This window comes from Pristiophorus japonicus, chromosome 4 (assembly GCF_044704955.1).
Source record: "Pristiophorus japonicus isolate sPriJap1 chromosome 4, sPriJap1.hap1, whole genome shotgun sequence".
Classification (NCBI taxonomy): Eukaryota; Metazoa; Chordata; class Chondrichthyes; family Pristiophoridae; genus Pristiophorus; species Pristiophorus japonicus.
The window spans coordinates 98,165,679-98,183,005 of NC_091980.1; the positions used below are offsets into that span (position 1 = coordinate 98,165,679).

Sequence of the window (17,327 nt, forward strand, 5' to 3'; positions counted from 1 at the left end):
GAAATTGCAAAACATGAATCTATTATTAAGTAAAATTATAAAAATATAATTTAGTGTCTGTGGAAACTGGAAGTCTTTTCTACAGATTGTTTTGGATCAAGAGTTTTCTATAAATGCCAAGCGCCAGCAATTCAATTCAAGGACACCAGTGACTAATTTAGAGAAGCTTTGTGCTTCTTGAATGACAGTTCAGTGCTCCAAATAATAGTGTCATGTTAACCATCTGTCTTGTTGTTCTTGACTGTTCTGCAGGGATTATACATTTCTTAAGATCCAGCTAGGTAGATCACGTTATACATATCTCCGCATGGTGATACGATGAAATCAGAGTTCAGGTCTGGTCCCTATATTAATATTGCTCTGGAACAGAATAAAATGAATACAATAGAGAGAAAAGGAGCCAATTTATGACTGTCACTCAGAATGATTGATTGTTCGTATGTTTGGCCTATTGCTGGCTTTTGCACTCTTTCAAAATGATAGTCAATTAGCTCATGGTCTTAAAGTAATAATCGCTGTTTAACTGAAAAACTGAAATGATCATTCCACCTTTAGAAGTGCAGAAGGTTACTTTTGCTATTAACTTCTCATCATTGCCTCAGTTATCACCATATCACTCAATTATCACTCTGAACTCATTGTCACATAGTGTGCAACCAAAGTGTCATCGAAATTAAATATCAATATTGTCAGAAGAAATACATTTTCAAAACTAATGAATGAAAGGGTATATTAGAACTCAAAAGGAGCATGGATTGGAGAATTGTTGCTGTAGCATTGCAGCTTGATCTCCAACCCACGCTCTCTGAGTGTGGCTGCCAACTGGGAGCTCAAGATTACTTGAATGGCCTCCTTCTGTAATGTAACAATTCTGTGGTCTATCGGTTAGAAATTCATTATCACCCCCGTTTCGGGGGGTAACATCTGGGAGGCGGGACATTTTGTGGCAGGCTAAATGCAGGTCACCGACCTTGGAAGGAAGTAGAACACTAAGCGCTGCACTTCCTTCCTGGGGTGGTAATGGGGCGCACGCCTCAGCAGCGCTAGGCATTGGGCCGCGTAGCACTGCCACATATGAGGGGCCCAAACTGCATACTCAACCAAAGCAGAAGCCACCTACCTGGACCACCGGGGAATGGGGCTGCCGTGCAATCAGCCCGGCACTCAAGCAGAGTGCCACGCTGAGCGAATGCGGGCATGATCCCGCCAACAAACTGTGACCAGAGCAGCAACGAAAGCGGCACATTTTTTTCTCAGCAGCCGGCCGCCTCCCCTTCAAATTTTGCCCTGGTAGCAGCCGACCGCCCAGTACGCGCCCCTGAAGCTGTCACTGTTATCGCCTGGTGCAACTTCAGGGGACAAAACCTAATTTAGGGGCCGTTGCGCAAACAGGGCGATGCGCATGGCGATGATGTCACAATCTTCGGGCGCAGGAGATTGGGGCACAATGCCGAGGCACCACGCTAAACTCCCGCCGAATTTAACGGCAGTCGTTAGCGATGCTATGGCCGGTTGCAAAGTAATTTACGCCCCCCGGCACTAACGGGAAGCACAAATGCACCCAATTTCTCCACCGATAATTCTATGCTTCTAGGATGCAGCACACATGAGTTTTATCGCTAGCTAACAGCAATTCTAGAACTACTTGCAGAAATAGGTATATTGGGCTCAATTTTGCCCAAAGCCATTTTTTGGCGTTTTGCCAGAGTTACGCCCATTTTCCTAGGCCAGAAATACTCCAAACATATATGTGCCAAGTTTCCCCACTGTATTTTTCAAAATTGGCACCGGGGTTGCAGCCTGCTGTCTGTGCCGAAAAAATGATGCTGCAAATTCCTATGGGCACGCATGCACAGTACAGATCCCAGTCTGCAATCAGCCATTTTTAAAGAGCCAGTTGTGTGTGTGAGAACATTGAGTGCTGTATGAGAACATTGGAAAAATCAGAACTGCAATACAAGGTGCAACGCAGTACAAGGACCAATAATTTCTTATAGGATGAAGTGGAGGCACTAGTTACTGTGATTAAGGCCAGATGGCAGGAGCTGGACACCAACAGAGGTCACATAAAAGTTCTACCCAAAGAAATGAAGAAAGGCTGGAACCAACTTGCACAAGATTACTGTGCAATGGTGACCACCCTGAGATCTGGAGGCCAGTGCAAAAAGAAGTGGCAGGACCTTGGTCAAGTCATTAGTGTAAGTAATATTTTCATTTATTCAATGTAATTGCAATTGTAAAGTAAATGTGACCAGCTGTACATGTCCCACCCAGCAGAAAGACACCCTCTCTAAAAAGTTGTATTTTCATCTTTGCAGAGGAAGGTGGCACATAACAAAAGGGAAAAAACTCAAACAGAAGGAGGCCGGGAAAATCTACACCCACTGACACCCTTGGAAGGGAGGGTTGCTGTTCTGATGGCTCCTGCCTGGAGAAAAGCAACCAACACTGCACGAGCTGGACCCACACTCGAGGGAGAGGGTAAGTCCTGCAAATTCCACAGTCCAGAGGGGTGCAGCGAGGCACACCCAGGACCCCACTGTCTGAGTCTGCAGGTCCCAGTGGTGGGGTGCAGTGAGGCACACCCAGGGCCCCACCGTCCGAGGCTGCAGGTCCGAGTAGTGGGATTCAGCGAGGCAAACCCAGGGCCCCACTGTCCCAGGTTGCAGGTCCCACTGGGATGCTGCGAGCCACATCCAGGGTGAGATGGGGAAGGAGAGCTCGGTCGAGCTCGGTCGAGCTCTCCTGAGGTGCAGGATCTAACAGATGTGGTTCACATGATGTCAATGAGTGCGGAGAGCATAGACATTACGCGCTCACTCCTGGATACCATCAGTGGAGTGGGTGATGAGGTATCGGGAAGTAGCAACACTCTCATGAGAATGGGAATGATGACCGGGACCATGAGTGAGGGAATAACTCAGTCAGCTGAAACCATGTCAGTGAACATGAGGGAAGTAATGTCACAGATAGTACAAAAACTCTCAGTGAACATGAGGGAGGAATGTCACAGGTAGTACAAAAACTCTCAGAGAACATGAGGGAGTAATGAAACACTTTTGCTCAACACGAGGGAGGGAGTGTTGAAGGTCGTTGAGACACTGTCAGGGCGCATGAGGGAGGGCATGTTGGAGTTAGCTTCTGCAATATGGTAACACGTCCAGACCCCGTGCCCATTGACAGAATCAACTGCCACTCTCACTCCAATCCCCAGATCACCAGCTTCTGAAGAGCCTCAAGCGGGCCTTCCACATTGCTGCATGCACCATCCCCACCCCCACAGGTGCGCATTACCTGAGATTTTAGAAAGAATAAGCTTGGTACCAAACGCAGAAACACTGCACCACCACCTGCGGGGAGGGGTGCTGGAGTCACCAAGACCAAGCGCGGTGGACGGTCTTAGAATAAGATGGAGGAGAGATGGCTGCAGCCTTTCTTTGCTTCTGCTGTTGTTGTTGTTATTATTATTGCTGTTGTCAATGTTGGAAACATTGTTCTCAAATTAAAAGTTTTTTGTATGTTATGTAAATGTACACGTTTAAAGTTAGTAAGTGATCTTAAAGTTTTTAAGTGATCTTATAGTTTGTAAGTGATCTTAACTGAAAACTTTAAAATTTGATACAAGAATAATTTTATTTTAAGTTAAGTACAAATGTTTATTAAACTTTTGAATAAAATATATTTTAAATTATAACTGAATCATTTACATTATTTGTTCCATTATTAACACAATTTTGAAGTAAACAAGAATCATTTCCATCATTTGTTGAATTAACACAACACATTATGGAATAGGCCCAAACAGTAAACATGGTCCATGTGGAATAGTTGCCACTGAGCCTTCAGGCAGCAAAGCGTTCATGGATGAGCTGCAAGCACAAGGCTCGAGCAATCGTTAAAGGGGCATGATGGCCTGCCCTCCTCCGCCGTCGTGCTCTGGGTTCAGGTACTTGCATGGCTTCCTCATCCTCGTCCTCCTCCTGCTCGTCATCTGTATCTTCCTCATCATTATCATCAGCCACTCTCACCACAGGTGGGTCTTCTACTACCATGTGCTGCTGCCTCTATGAAGCTGCGCGTCGCAATGTGCGACATGTTGTATTCCCGGTCAGCTTCTGTCCGGGTTATGTGTAGGGGCGTCATGAGCCAGATGGCAAGGCTATACCCTTTGTCTCCCAGTAGCCAGCTCTGCCCTTATGGCTGCTGCTGAAACATCGCGTAGGATGAATGCATCATGTGTGCTCCCAGGGTATCTTGCATCGAGTGACATGATGTGATGCATGTCGTCACATAAGAGCTGTACATTAATGGAGTGGAAGGCTTTTCTGTTCCTGTACATCTCAGAATCTATCAAATGTGCTCGCAAGGCAATGTGATTACAATCAAAGCAGCTCTGTACCTTTAGGAGAAGCCCACAGCCTGTCATGCATTGTCTGGCTGGTCATAGAAACATAGAAACATAGAAAATAGGTGCAGGAGCAGGCCATTCAGCCCTTCTAGCCTGCACCGCCATTCAATGAGTTCATGGCTGAACATGAAACTTCAGTACCCCCTTCCTGCTTTCACGCCATACCCCTTGATCCCCCGAGTAGTAAGGACTTCATCTAACTCCCTTTTGAATATATTTAGTGAATTGGCCTCAACTACTTTCTGTGGTAGAGAATTCCACAGGTTCACCACTCTCTGGGTGAAGAAGTTTCTCCTCATCTCGGTCCTAAATGGCTTACCCCTTATCCTTAGACTGTGACCCCTGGTTCTGGACTTCCCCAACATTGGGAACATTCTTCCTGCATCCAACCTGTCCAAACCCGTCAGAATTTTAAACGTTTCTATGAGGTCCCCTCTCACTCTTCTGAACTCCAGTGAATACAAACCCAGTTGATCCAGTCTTTCTTGATAGGTCAGTCCCACCATCCCGGGAATCAGTCTAGTGAATCTTCGCTGCACTCCCTCAATAGCAAGAATGTCCTTCCTCAAGTTAGGAGACCAAAACTGTACACAATACTCCAGGTGTGGCCTCACCAAGGCCCTGTACAACTGTAGCAACACCTCCCTGCCCCTGGACTCAAATCCCCTCGCTATGAAGGCCAACATGCCATTTGCTTTCTTAACCGCCTGCTGTACCTGCATGCCAACCTTCAATGACTGATGTACCATGACACCCAGGTCTCGTTGCACCTCCCCTTTTCCTAATCTGTCACCATTTAGATAATAGTCTGTCTCTCTGTTTTTACCACATTTATCCACATTATACTTCATCTGCCACGCATTTGCCCACTCACCTAACCTATCCAAGTCACTCTGCAGCCTCATAGCATCCGCCTCGCAGCTCACACTGCCACCCAATTTAGTGTCATCCGCAAATTTGGAGATACTACATTTAATCCCCTCGTCTAAATCATTAATGTACAATGTAAACAGCTGGGGCCCCAGCACAGAACCTTGCGGTACCCCACTAGACACTGCCTGCCATTCTGAAAAGTACTCATTTACTCCTACTCTTTGCTTCCTGTCTGACAACCAGTTCTCAATCCACGTCAGCACACTACCCCCAATCCCATGTGCTTTAACTTTGCACATTAATCTCTTGTGTGGGACCTTGTCGAAAGCCTTCTGAAAGTCCAAATATACCACATCAACTGGTTCTCCTTTGTCCACTTTACTGGAAACATCCTCAAAAAATTCCAGAAGATTTGTCAAGCATGATCTCCCTTTCACAAATCCATGCTGACTTAGACCTATCATGTCACCATTTTCCAAATGCGCTGCTATGACATCCTTAATAATTGATTCCATCATTTTACCCACTACTGAGGTCAGGCTGACCGGTCTATAATTCCCTGTTTTCTCTCTCCCTCCTTTTTTAAAAAGTGGGGTTACATTGGCTACCCTCCACTCGTTAGGAACTGATCCAGAGTCAATGGAATGTTGGAAAATGACTGTCAATGCATCCGCTATTTCCAAGGCCACCTCCTTAAGTACTCTGGGATGCAGTCCATCAGGCCCTGGGGATTTATCGGCCTTCAATCCCATCAATTTCCCCAACACAATTTCCCGACTAATAAAGATTTCCCTCAGTTCCTCCTCCTTACTAGACCCTCTGACCCCTTTTATATCCGGAAGGTTGTTTGTGTCCTCCTTAGTGAATACTGAACCAAAGTACTTGTTCAATTGGTCTGCCATTTCTTTGTTCCCCGTTATGACTTCCCCTGATTCTGACTGCAGGGGACCTACGTTTGTCTTTACTAACCTTTTTCTCTTTACATACTGATAGAAACTTTTGCAATCCGCCTTAATGTTCCCTGCAAGCTTCTTCTCGTACTCCATTTTCCCTGCCCTAATCAAACCCTTTGTCCTCCTCTGCTGAGTTCTAAATTTCTCCCAGTCCCCAGGTTCGCTGCTATTTCTGGCCAATTTGTATGCCACTTCCTTGGCTTTAATACTATCCCTGATTTCCCTTGATAGCCACGGTTGAGCCACCTTCCCTTTTTTATTTTTACGCCAGACAGGAATGTACAATTGTTGTAATTCATCCATGCGGTCTCTAAATGTCTGCCATTGCCCATCCACAGTCAACCCCTTAAGTATCATTAGCCAATCTATCTTAGCCAATTCACGCCTCATACCTTCAAAGTTACCCTTCTTTAAGTTCTGGACCATGGTCTCTGAAGAATTCCACCATATTATGGTCACTCTTCCCCAAGGGGCCTCGCACAATGAGATTGCTAATTAATCCTCTCTCATTACACAACACCCAGTCTAAGATGGCCTCCCCCTAGTTGGTTCCTCGACATATTGGTCTAGAAAACCATCCCTTATGCACTCCAGGAAATCCTCCTCCACCGTATTGCTTCCAGTTTGGCTAGCCCAATCTATGTGCATATTAAAGTCACCCATTATAACTGCTGCATCTTTATTGCATGCACTCCTAATTTCCTGTTTGATGCCCTCCCCAACATCACTACTACTGTTTGGAGGTCTGTACACAACTCCCACTAACGTTTTTTGCCCTTTAGTGTTCTGCAGCCCTACCCATATAGATTCCACATCATCCAAGCTAATGTCTTTCCTAACTATTGCATTAATCTCCTCTTTAACCAGCAATGCTACCCCACCTCCTTTTCCTTTTATTCTATCCTTCCTGAATGTTGAATACCCCTGGATGTTGAGTTCCCAGCCCTGATCATCCTGGAGCCACGTCTCCGTAATCCCAATCACATCATATTTGTTAACATCTATTTGCACAGTTAATTCATCCACCTTATTGCGGATACTCCTTGCATTAAGACACAAAACCTTCAGGCTTGCTTTTTTAACACCCTTTGTCCTTTTAGAATTTTGCTGTACAATGGCCCTTTTTGTTCTTTGCCTTGGGTTTCTCTGCCCTCCACTTTTCCTCATCTCCTTTCTGTCATTTGCTTTTACCTCCTTTTTGTCTCCCTCTGTCTCCCTGCATAGGTTCCCATCCCCCTGCAATATTAGCTTAACTCCTTCCCAACAGCACTAGCAAACACTCCCCCTAGGACATTGGTTCCGGTCCTGCCCAGGTGCAGACCGTCTGGTTTGTACTGGTCCCACCTCCCCCAGAACCGGTTCCAATGCCCCAGGAATTTGAATCCCTCCCTGCTGCACCACTGCTCAAGCCACGTATTCATCTGCGCTATCCTGCGATTCCTACTCTGACTAGCACGTGGCACTGGTAGCAATCCCGAGATTACTACTTTTGAGGTCCTACTTTTTAATTTAGCTCCTAGCTCCTTAAATTCTTTTCGTAGGACCTCATCCCTTTTTTTACCTATGTCGTTGGTACCAATGTGCACCACGACAACTGGCTGTTCTCCCTCCCATTTCAGAATGTCCTGCACCCGCTCCGAGACATCCTTGACCCTTGCACCAGGGAGGCAACATACCATCCTGGAGTCTCGGTTGCGGCCGCAGAAACGCCTATCTATTCCCCTCACCATCGAATCCCCTATCACTATCGCGCTCCCAATCTTTTTCCTGCCCTCCTGTGCAGCAGAGCCAGCCACGGTGCCATGAACTTGGCTGCTGCTGCTCTCCCCTGATGAGTCATCCCCCCCAACAGTATTCAAAGCAGTGTATCTGTTTTGCAGGGGGATGACCACAGGGGACCCCTGCACTATCTTTCTTGCACTGCTCTTCCTGCTGGTCTTCCATTCCCTATCTGGCTGTGGACCCTTCTCCTGCGGTAAGACCAAATCACTACACGTGATACTCACGTCATTCTCAGCATCGTGGATGCTCCAGAGTGAATCCACCCTCAGCTCCAATTCCGCAATGCAGACCGTCAAGAGCTCGAGGCGGATACACTTCCCACACACGTAGCGCCCAGTGACACTGGAAGTGTCCCCGAGTTCCCACATGGTACAGGAGGAGCATATCACGTGACCGAGCTCTCCTGCCATGTCTTAACCCTTAGATACCCTTAAATTGGTAATAACAATGCTAAAGTTCACTTACTGATATAAAAAAGAAAAAGAAAAGCTACTCACCAATCACCAGCCAATCACTTACCCCATTGGCTGTGACGTCACTTTTTGATTCCTTACTACTTCTATTTTGCTTTCTCTCCCGCTGTAGCTGCACTGGTACGATTTTGATAGGTCGCTCCCCTCTCACCAACTGCCGCTGGTTCTCGATCTCCCGCTGGGCTTTTGATAGGCCGCTCCCCTCTCACCAACTGCCGCTGGCTCTCGATCTCCTGCTGGGCTTTTGATAGGTCGCTCCCCTCTCACCAACTGCCGCTGGCTCTCGATCTCCCGCTGGGCTTTTGATAGGTCGCTCCCCTCTCACCAACTGCCGCTGGCTCTCGATCTCCCGCTGGGCTTTTGATAGGCTGCTCCCCTCTCACCAACTGCCGCTGGCTCTCGATCTCCCACTGGGCTTTTGATAGGTCGCTCCCCTCTCACCAACTGCCGCTGGCTCTCGATCTCCCGCTGGGCTTTTGATAGGTCACTCCCCTCTCACCAACTGCCGCTGGCTCTCGATCTCCCGCTGGGCTTTTGATAGGCCGCTCCCCTCTCACCAACTGCCGCTGGCTCTCGATCTCCCGCTGGGCTTTTGATAGGTTGCTCCCTTCTCACCAACTGCTGCTGGCTCTCGATCTCCCGCTGGGCTTTTGATAGGCCGCTCCCCTCTCACCAACTGCCGCTGGCTCTCGATCTCCCGCTGGGCTTTTATGTCATGGGGAACTTTATGTAGTCACTCCTCTGGGCATATAGTGCAGCAGTCACCTGCCGAATGCAGACAGGTGTTGCATGTTGAGAAATGGTGCACACATCCCCAATTGCAGCTTGGAAGGATCCGGATGCATAGAATGAAAGTGCAGCTGTAACCTTCACTTTAACAGCCAAAGCAGTCCCACTGAAGCCTCTAGGTTGCAGGTCTGCTTTCATCTATTCACAGATCTCAGTTACAACTTTTTACAACAGTCTGCATCATTCATTTGCAGGTACGAGCACCTGCCTCGATAGACCCGATGTGGGTAAGGCCTCCTGCCCATCATCCTTCGTGCTCTGAGGTTCCTCATGCGATGATGTCGAATCAATTGTCTCCTCCGCAACACCATGATGCCGAAGGCTTGCATAAGGTATGGCATTGCCAGTATTGCCCCCGTGCTTAAATTTTACCTTTGCAAGAAGCTGAGAACGGCAGGAAGGCAGGACAGGTTCTTTGTTCTCTCTCCCCAAGGTCTGTATGGACTGCACCCAGGTCTGAGCAATTGCGAAACCACCCCCCAATCCCCCCGGGCTCATTGCAGTCTTGTGACTTCTTCCAATCGCGTTCAACAGCAACTTCCACCCCACTCCCAACACTCACCCCCCCCCCCCCACCCCCACAAACCCCCCCGGGCTCATTTGTTGTCTAGTGCAGTCTTCCAATTACCACCTCCCCACCCCTGGGCTTGTTTTGCAGCTGAGCCCCGAGCCGCTGTGTTCGGGCAAGGGGACGATTCTGCCGCTCAACGCTCCGACCCTCCAGCCCTGTTTGAAGACGTTCGGTGGTGGGGTGTGAGTTAAAAAAAAATGAAAAATTCAGAATTCCATCAAACTTCCATCTATTCCATTGTAAGGTATAAAAATGTAGTCTTTATTATGCATATTTTAAAATATTCTTATCTCCCTCCAAAACTTCGATGAAAAACAATGGTGTCTTTCTGCGCCGATTTTTCAATGTGCGCTGCTTTCTCTTAACTCACCAGAAGGTTTTTCGGGAGTGGCCAGATACGCCGACCTAGGATACATTTTTTGAAGACAAACTTTGAAAAATGATAAAAACTGGCACAGAAATGATGCTCCTTATGACGTCAAAAAATAATGAACCTAAAAAAATTATAACTAACTCAGTTACGCTGGTGCAGATTCCTTGGGGAAACTTTAATTTAAAATTGTACGCCAAAAAAAGCGGCGCGCACCAAAAAAACGCCGCAAATGACCGGAGAAAATTGAGCCCAATATGGTTAGTTCTGGTCAAGCTTCCCATTCATCCTGGTGCAAGTTGAAGAATTCGCAATAGTAGCTCATCATGTCAACTATATCTACCAATCTAGTACTTTGTACACCTAATAAGAATGTAGCTATGCCCAGTCACATTTCGCTGGATAAGTATCTAGCGAGGAGTAGGACTGAAGGTTAAAATATTAGAACAGATAGAGATGATCAAATACTCCATGAAATATAATGGTTTCTGAACTGTTGGAAAATGGAAGTCATTAATCACAGAAACTGTTGCACAGGTGGCCTTGCACCTACCATGCTTGTGCCAGTGCTAGTTCCTCACTGAAGTGATGGAGGTAGAAATTACAGCTCATTGTGCCCATTTTATGACTGGAAAATGGGGGTTAAAAGGATCAATTTGGTGTCGCTGTGTCCCACGCCCCAAAGACACCTGAACTATGTCCGAGCCCATATCAGATCGGGGGATTTTTCAGGAGTCCCTGGCTGCCACCTAAAACAGACACGAGTGGGGGAAATGCAGGCTGCGCGTGCTAACGGGGTGAAAACAACTTTTGGCCCGGGCATGACACCGCTACTGACTCCCATGAAATCCGCGAGAGTTTAGCAGCGGCGGTAACTGAGAGTGCACCTCTCCGACCGGTTGCGCCGGTAATGACGATGTTATCACCGTGCGTAGCCACCCGGCTGGAGCGAAAATTCGGTAGTGTCCTGTGAAGCTGCAGCGGGCGACGCCAGGATCTAGGCTGCTCGCAGGGCAAAAATTGAAGGGGCCTTCTTGTTTGTAGATCGTAGCGTCCTTGCCACGATCTTGCAGCCCGGCACTCCGCTCCCTGGTGGTCCAGCGATGGCCCCGTTTCCCGCCCACAGAGTCGGTAGTTTGACGCTCCACTTTAATGGAAGGGGAGGGCCCTGTCTACCCACCAGCACTATGTGTTCCACTGCTAGCGCTGCAAACTTCGCGGGGATTTGCGCCCGGCTCCCGCCCTCGGGAAGAACTGCAGCACGAGATTTTGCACTGCATTTCCTCTCGGGGGCGGTAAGCCCAATATAACTTGCAGGGCGGGACTTCCGCGCCTCGCACAGGAGCTTCCATCTCGCGGCTGTCACCAAATTTTTCCCTGTCGACCTCCTGTATATGCTACCGAGAGACCTAATGCCTGTTTTAGGTCACCTTCCTGAAATTGGGCTGCTCTGAGGTGCTAGGCTTGCTCCGCTTCAGTTTTCCAGCCATGGATGTGGCCTAACAAGCAGCCACCAACAAAAGTAACTTTAAAAAAAAACTTTCATGTGGAACCAGGAGAAGCAGGGCTGCTTTTCCTGGCTCCACAGCACTCCTGAGAGCTGCTACTGGGCGCAATCACACACATCATGTTCTCCTTCAAGCCCTCCCAACCCCATCCTGGGATCTACTCGAGGTCTCCTACCAGAGAGGCAGGCGGCTCAAACAGGATGGATTGAAATGGGTGAGCTGCCTCTGGAGGCACGAAAGGTGCTGGCAGCTTGCTCCAGTGATTGCAATGAGGCACAAGGCCCAATTTCGGCAAGCCTCAGGCCCCCAGGTACAGGTGCACATATTCGGTTGTGGCCCCCAAAAATAAGTCAGAACAAATTTCTACCCCTTCTACTCTAGTTATTCTGGTGAATTCTTTGGTTTCTTTGCTGGATTTAAGAGACATGAATATTGTGGTGGATCCGAAGGAAAAGGCACTGCCTGGCAGTGACAATGACTCATTGAGACGGAGTAGATCCCAAGTTTAATCCCTATTTTGTGCTGAGTCTGTTGATTTCAGTTGGGCACATACATTACAATCGACCTCAATGTTGCTGGGCTAAAGAAGTGGAAAATTAAAACAGCCTGGTTTTGCACTGATCGCTAACCTGGAAGGCATGTTTGCAGGAACTCTGAGTGAAGACAGGAGAAGGCTTGGTTGTGATTTCACTATGATCGATACTGCTAACACTCACTATCAAGGCTCACACATGAAACATGGCCACTTAGGCAATGTACTGGAAGACTGCCAGAGGCTGTGAGCCATACTCCACAATAAGCTAGTAGCTTCAGAAGAGAAAAGGAGAAAACTTGGGGAATATATAAGAAAAAGAGTCTATATAGAAACACGACAAACTTTTTTTTTCACACTTGCAGTACATGAAAAATGTATTCCAAAAATATTTTTTATATATATTTACTGCCATGGAATGTATTTCGTTATAAACATTTGAGAATATTACTACATAATGGTTGGGATCTTGTTCTGCTGCTGGAAGTGCAGTGGGGAGGGATTTCCTTCCACTGGCTGCTGAGGCCTTTGACCATCCTAAATCCTGGGCATTTGAATAACCAGGGTGGGCAGCCCGCACCTGTAGAGGTACAATAGAGACACCCAACACAATGAGGTTCCAAAGAAGTGCAGCAGCACCCTGCCATTCCGATGGGGGCAACCACATAGACATTTCTAGGCAAAGAAATAAGTTCCCCAATGTTTTTTTTTCCACAAGGTGCAAAGGGACTGAAATCAGAAAGTAATGGCCCTTTATGGGATCGGCTGCCTTTCTCTCGTTACATTTTTGGGGCATATAGTAAACGCACCTTGAAACCCATGCCTGCTCTCAGCAGCTGTGCTTCCATTGGGCCCAACAAGGGCAAAAGCTGGGAACATGCCCACCAGACATGCTCACCAAGCTGGATGCAGACATTAGAGAGGTGCTCTCCATTAGAATTTCAGACACAGGGAAAATGGGACAGAAACTCAGTCGATCAGGGTTCTGCCCAAATTCGTGCCCTCACTTTCAGTGAGCAATTTGTCTAAATTGCACAGTCCCCCAGCTCAGGAAATTACACACCAATATTTGGAATTAAGTTGTTAAGCATTAGGAATAACTGCAGCTTGCATGAACAAAATACATTTAATTCAACTCACCACAAAGTCAGCTTTAGAAGCGCTAACATTAAAAATATAATTACCAAGGCACATCCATCTTCTACAAATCTCTCTAAGAATATCTACATTCTAGAACAATCTAGAGATCAAATTAAATGGAAACATTCCTATTCCTCTAATCCACGAAATATTTTAGCTATCTGTTATTCCTCTTATCAAACTCTGACTGGCCTGGATTTCCTGAACTAGAGGAATTCTTGTCAGTTCAGTGGCTTTGTGCCCACCTGTCTCTGACCCCGGCAGATCTTCTGGGATCAGGTTGGTCATAATAATTGTGGTGGGTTCCTTGTGGTATTTCCAATCCTACCAGGTCATCACCTCAGATGGAGGGGAGGGAATATCTTGTGTGGCAAATGCTAGTCCAAAGGAGGAAGCATTAAAATTTGAGTCCATTTTTTCAGTTGCCAATTGTTTTACTGCAATCGATTGTTCTGTGATAATTTGCAATCGTCTTTGCCACCCTTTAAGTTTGAAATCCACGTCCACTGCTTTAGCAATGCTGGATGCCAAGAATGGAATGGTGTTCCTGCTGCCTAGCATTGCTAAGGTGTAAATGATGGAAAATATAACAGGTAATATAGTTCTGTCAATATTTAATTTTAATACATCCGCCCAACAGCAGAAAAGATCCCTTTGTATTTCCTACACTCGCCTGCTCAGAAACCACCCAAAAACATGCACAAAAGCTCAGAACACCTGTGTTACCATGTCTTAAATCTAACTGCTTTGAGTAATAAAGTAGGAACTGGAAGTACAAACTAAAAGGTTAAACATATGACGATATAAAGTTGGGACTTTCAGCTAATATTGAAATTGTTTGATTACCTGATTTAAAAGGAAATTTAATGTGTAATGCTTACCTCAATATATGTGCTGATCCATTAATTGTTGTAGAACAAGGTATTGTCTGGCCCAGTAAAGAAGATCGCCTATACCTTTCACCGCAGCACAGAATTGTCAGGAAGGCACGCCTGAAGGACTTGTTCAAATAAGCGTACAGAAATGGATTCAACCCTGAATTAATGTATCCAAGCCATAGAAAGGCTGTCCATAGCTGGTCTGGAACAGAGTAGTTTATAAATGGATCCACAATATTTGTAATGAAAAATGGTGCCCAACAGAGACAAAAACATCCCATAATAATGCACAAGGTTTTGGCCGCTTTGGTTTCAGTCTTCATTCTATGGTTGCCCGGATGGTCAGCTTGTTGCCCAGAGTCCGTTGAGGTTCCCGCACGTTTCAACATTTCAATCTGCCGTGCATGCTCTCTGGCAGTCACATATATCCTTTGGTATGCCAGTACCATTAAAATAAGAGGTATGTAAAATGCTACAACTGAGCATGTAATGGCATATGGTTTGTTCACCATGAAAATACAGTATGTTGTGTTCGTATCATTGCTGAATTTTCTTCCTTCTACCTGCAAAGTGACAAAAAAACAAAATCTTGCTATATTATGCAGTTTTTTCAAATTTAATTGTATATATGGAGACATTTTTATCAAAATAAAAATATCACTTTGGGAACACTTTGATTTCTCATCTAACAATTTTTAAAATAAGTAACTACATTTGTTTCAACATACATTTGCCAAAATATTATTAAAGTGGCAGATCTTCACTGACATGATGAGTGGCAGAATCAACATTATTAGGATGTACTATAACAACTGTAAATATATGGGGGAGAAATTGATTATCGCCCCGTTTGGGGGCGGTAACTTTTGAGAGGCGGGAATCTTAGTGTCAGGCGCTAAAGTTTCCCTCTTCTCAAAAAATTTGCTTTAGCACTCCCGGGAGGAAGTGGAACGCTAAATCAAGTGCTCCGCTTCCTTCATGGAGCGCTAATGGGGCTTCAGTAACGCGGCACACTAGGCCGTGCAGTGGACACACACTGGGCTATGCACTGCCACGTACAAAGGGCCCTTCCCTCCCTTAAAGGGAAAGGCCATCGCTGCAGGCTCTGCAATTAAAAAAGCATTTACCTGGACTACCAAGGGAGCAGGGGAGCTGCACAATCAGCCTGGCACTCAAGCAGAGTGCTGGGCTGAGCGATCATGGGCAGGACCCCGCAAAGAAAATGGAGGAACACAGTGAAAGCAAAGGGTAAGTTTTTTTTACTTATCTCGGCCACCTCCCCTTTAAAAATCGCCCCGGCAGCGGCCGGCCTCCCCATTCACGCCTCCTGCAGCTGTCGGTGTTTTTGGGGCCGGAGCACGAATGGGGCGATGTGCACGGCGATGGCATCACGATCTCCGAGCGCAGGAGATCGGGGCACAACGCTGTAGTGCCGCCGGTAAACTCCCACATAATATGGCAGGAGTAGTCGTCAGCGCCGCACCTTGGCGCTAACATGTTTGTACCCCATTAGCGTGTTCGGGGCACTAACGGGAGGCGCAAGTGCACTGAATATATATATTTTAACCAGAGTCCAAGGGCACAATACAGCTTTGTTGAAAATGTAAGAAATAAACCAATGAAAGAATTATACTACTTTAAAAAAAAGTTATCAGGAAGGTGTTATTGTTGCTCTTACTTTAAGGTCAATAACAAACTAATGTAGAAATAAGTTATGGGGCAGATTTTTTCATTTCTGCAACTAGCTGAAATACAGTGCATGGGCACAGCAAGTAGGATGAAATTAGGTAGGCTCCCTTCTAGGCATGTGCACTTCCCTGTCGGTTTTTCTGCTTTCTGCTACACTCATGCAATCCTAACCCTAGAAGTGAAGGAACACCTATTTTTTTTGGCCTAAGTTATATATTTTTTAACTATAGTGTCATGAGGTGAAGAATAATCACTTGGGCCAATTACAGGAGGATGCCCAGTATGAAGTGAACTCCTTCAGGAGGTCATAGGAGGGGAGAACATACATATAGCTTATTTCATTCAGTTGTATGCTCTGGGATCAGCATTTACCAAGAATTAAACTACTTATGACTTGAACCCAATAACTTTGGGACCAGACATTCATCTGGTGTAAAGAAATAGGAGAAAAACATTCTTTACTACAATTTTTAAGAAATGCTAATTAAATTGTGGAAGCAAGGGGTATTATTACATGTGAATTCAGAGAAACACGATTTGTTAGCAGCAATGGCAAAGTAACAGCTTATCATAAAAAACCTGCAAATCCTTTCACTCTTCTGAAACCACTCGTGAGACACTTGACTCCTAGAAATGTTAAAAAATCCAAGAATCCAACAAGGGAATGTGCAACTGAAGTCATAAATAGCTGACTAATGGCAACACACAGCCCATTTCATGGACCGGGCTGCAGCCATGCTAGTAAACGATATTATGGAGAAACACATACATGTGTTAGTAGCAAAGACCTATTCCAACAACGCAAAGAAGATGACAAACGATGGGAATATGGCATTGATGGAGTGAATGTAATTTCAAATCTCAGAGGACTTGGCAAGACATCCAGAAGAATAAACACAATTTTAAAAGGAGCACAAATTAATACTGAGCTAAAGAAAGAGATATTAGGCGGGGTGACTAAAAGCTTAGTTGAAGAGCCGGGCTTTAAGGAAGGTCTTAAAGGAGGAAGGGAAGTGGAGAATCAGATGTGTTTAGAGAGGGAGTTCTGGGCTTAAGTAATTAAAAGCATGACTGCTAATCGCAGTGCAAAGGGAGAGGGTGGCACAAGAGGCCAGAATAAGAGGAACGGAGAGTTTGGGGAGCAGCAGTATATAGAGGTGAACATCATGACGACCTGCTCTCAGAGGACTGTCCAAAGTAAACAGAAGCAAACCTATTCTTACCCAATTCCCTGGGTGGATAAACGTGCCTTTCTTTCACCTACTCTGATGCTTCTCCTAAGTGCAACCTGAGGACCAGTATCGCAAGAGGTGGTTGGCTGCTGACGTTCTACAAAAGGGTCATGGGTCTCAAAGGGCCCT

The 17,327-nt window shown here is 46.1% G+C and overlaps 1 protein-coding gene across 1 annotated transcript in view; it reads right to left on the reverse strand.

Moving 5' to 3' along the window:
• Window positions 1-17,327, reverse strand: part of htr4 (5-hydroxytryptamine receptor 4) — a 212,358-nt gene that overhangs the window by 184,429 nt on the left and 10,602 nt on the right. Inside the window, exon 5 of the mRNA XM_070877655.1 lies at window positions 14,281-14,840. Within this exon, the coding sequence (XP_070733756.1) occupies window positions 14,281-14,840 (560 nt within the window). The remainder of the gene's footprint in view (window positions 1-14,280; window positions 14,841-17,327) is intronic.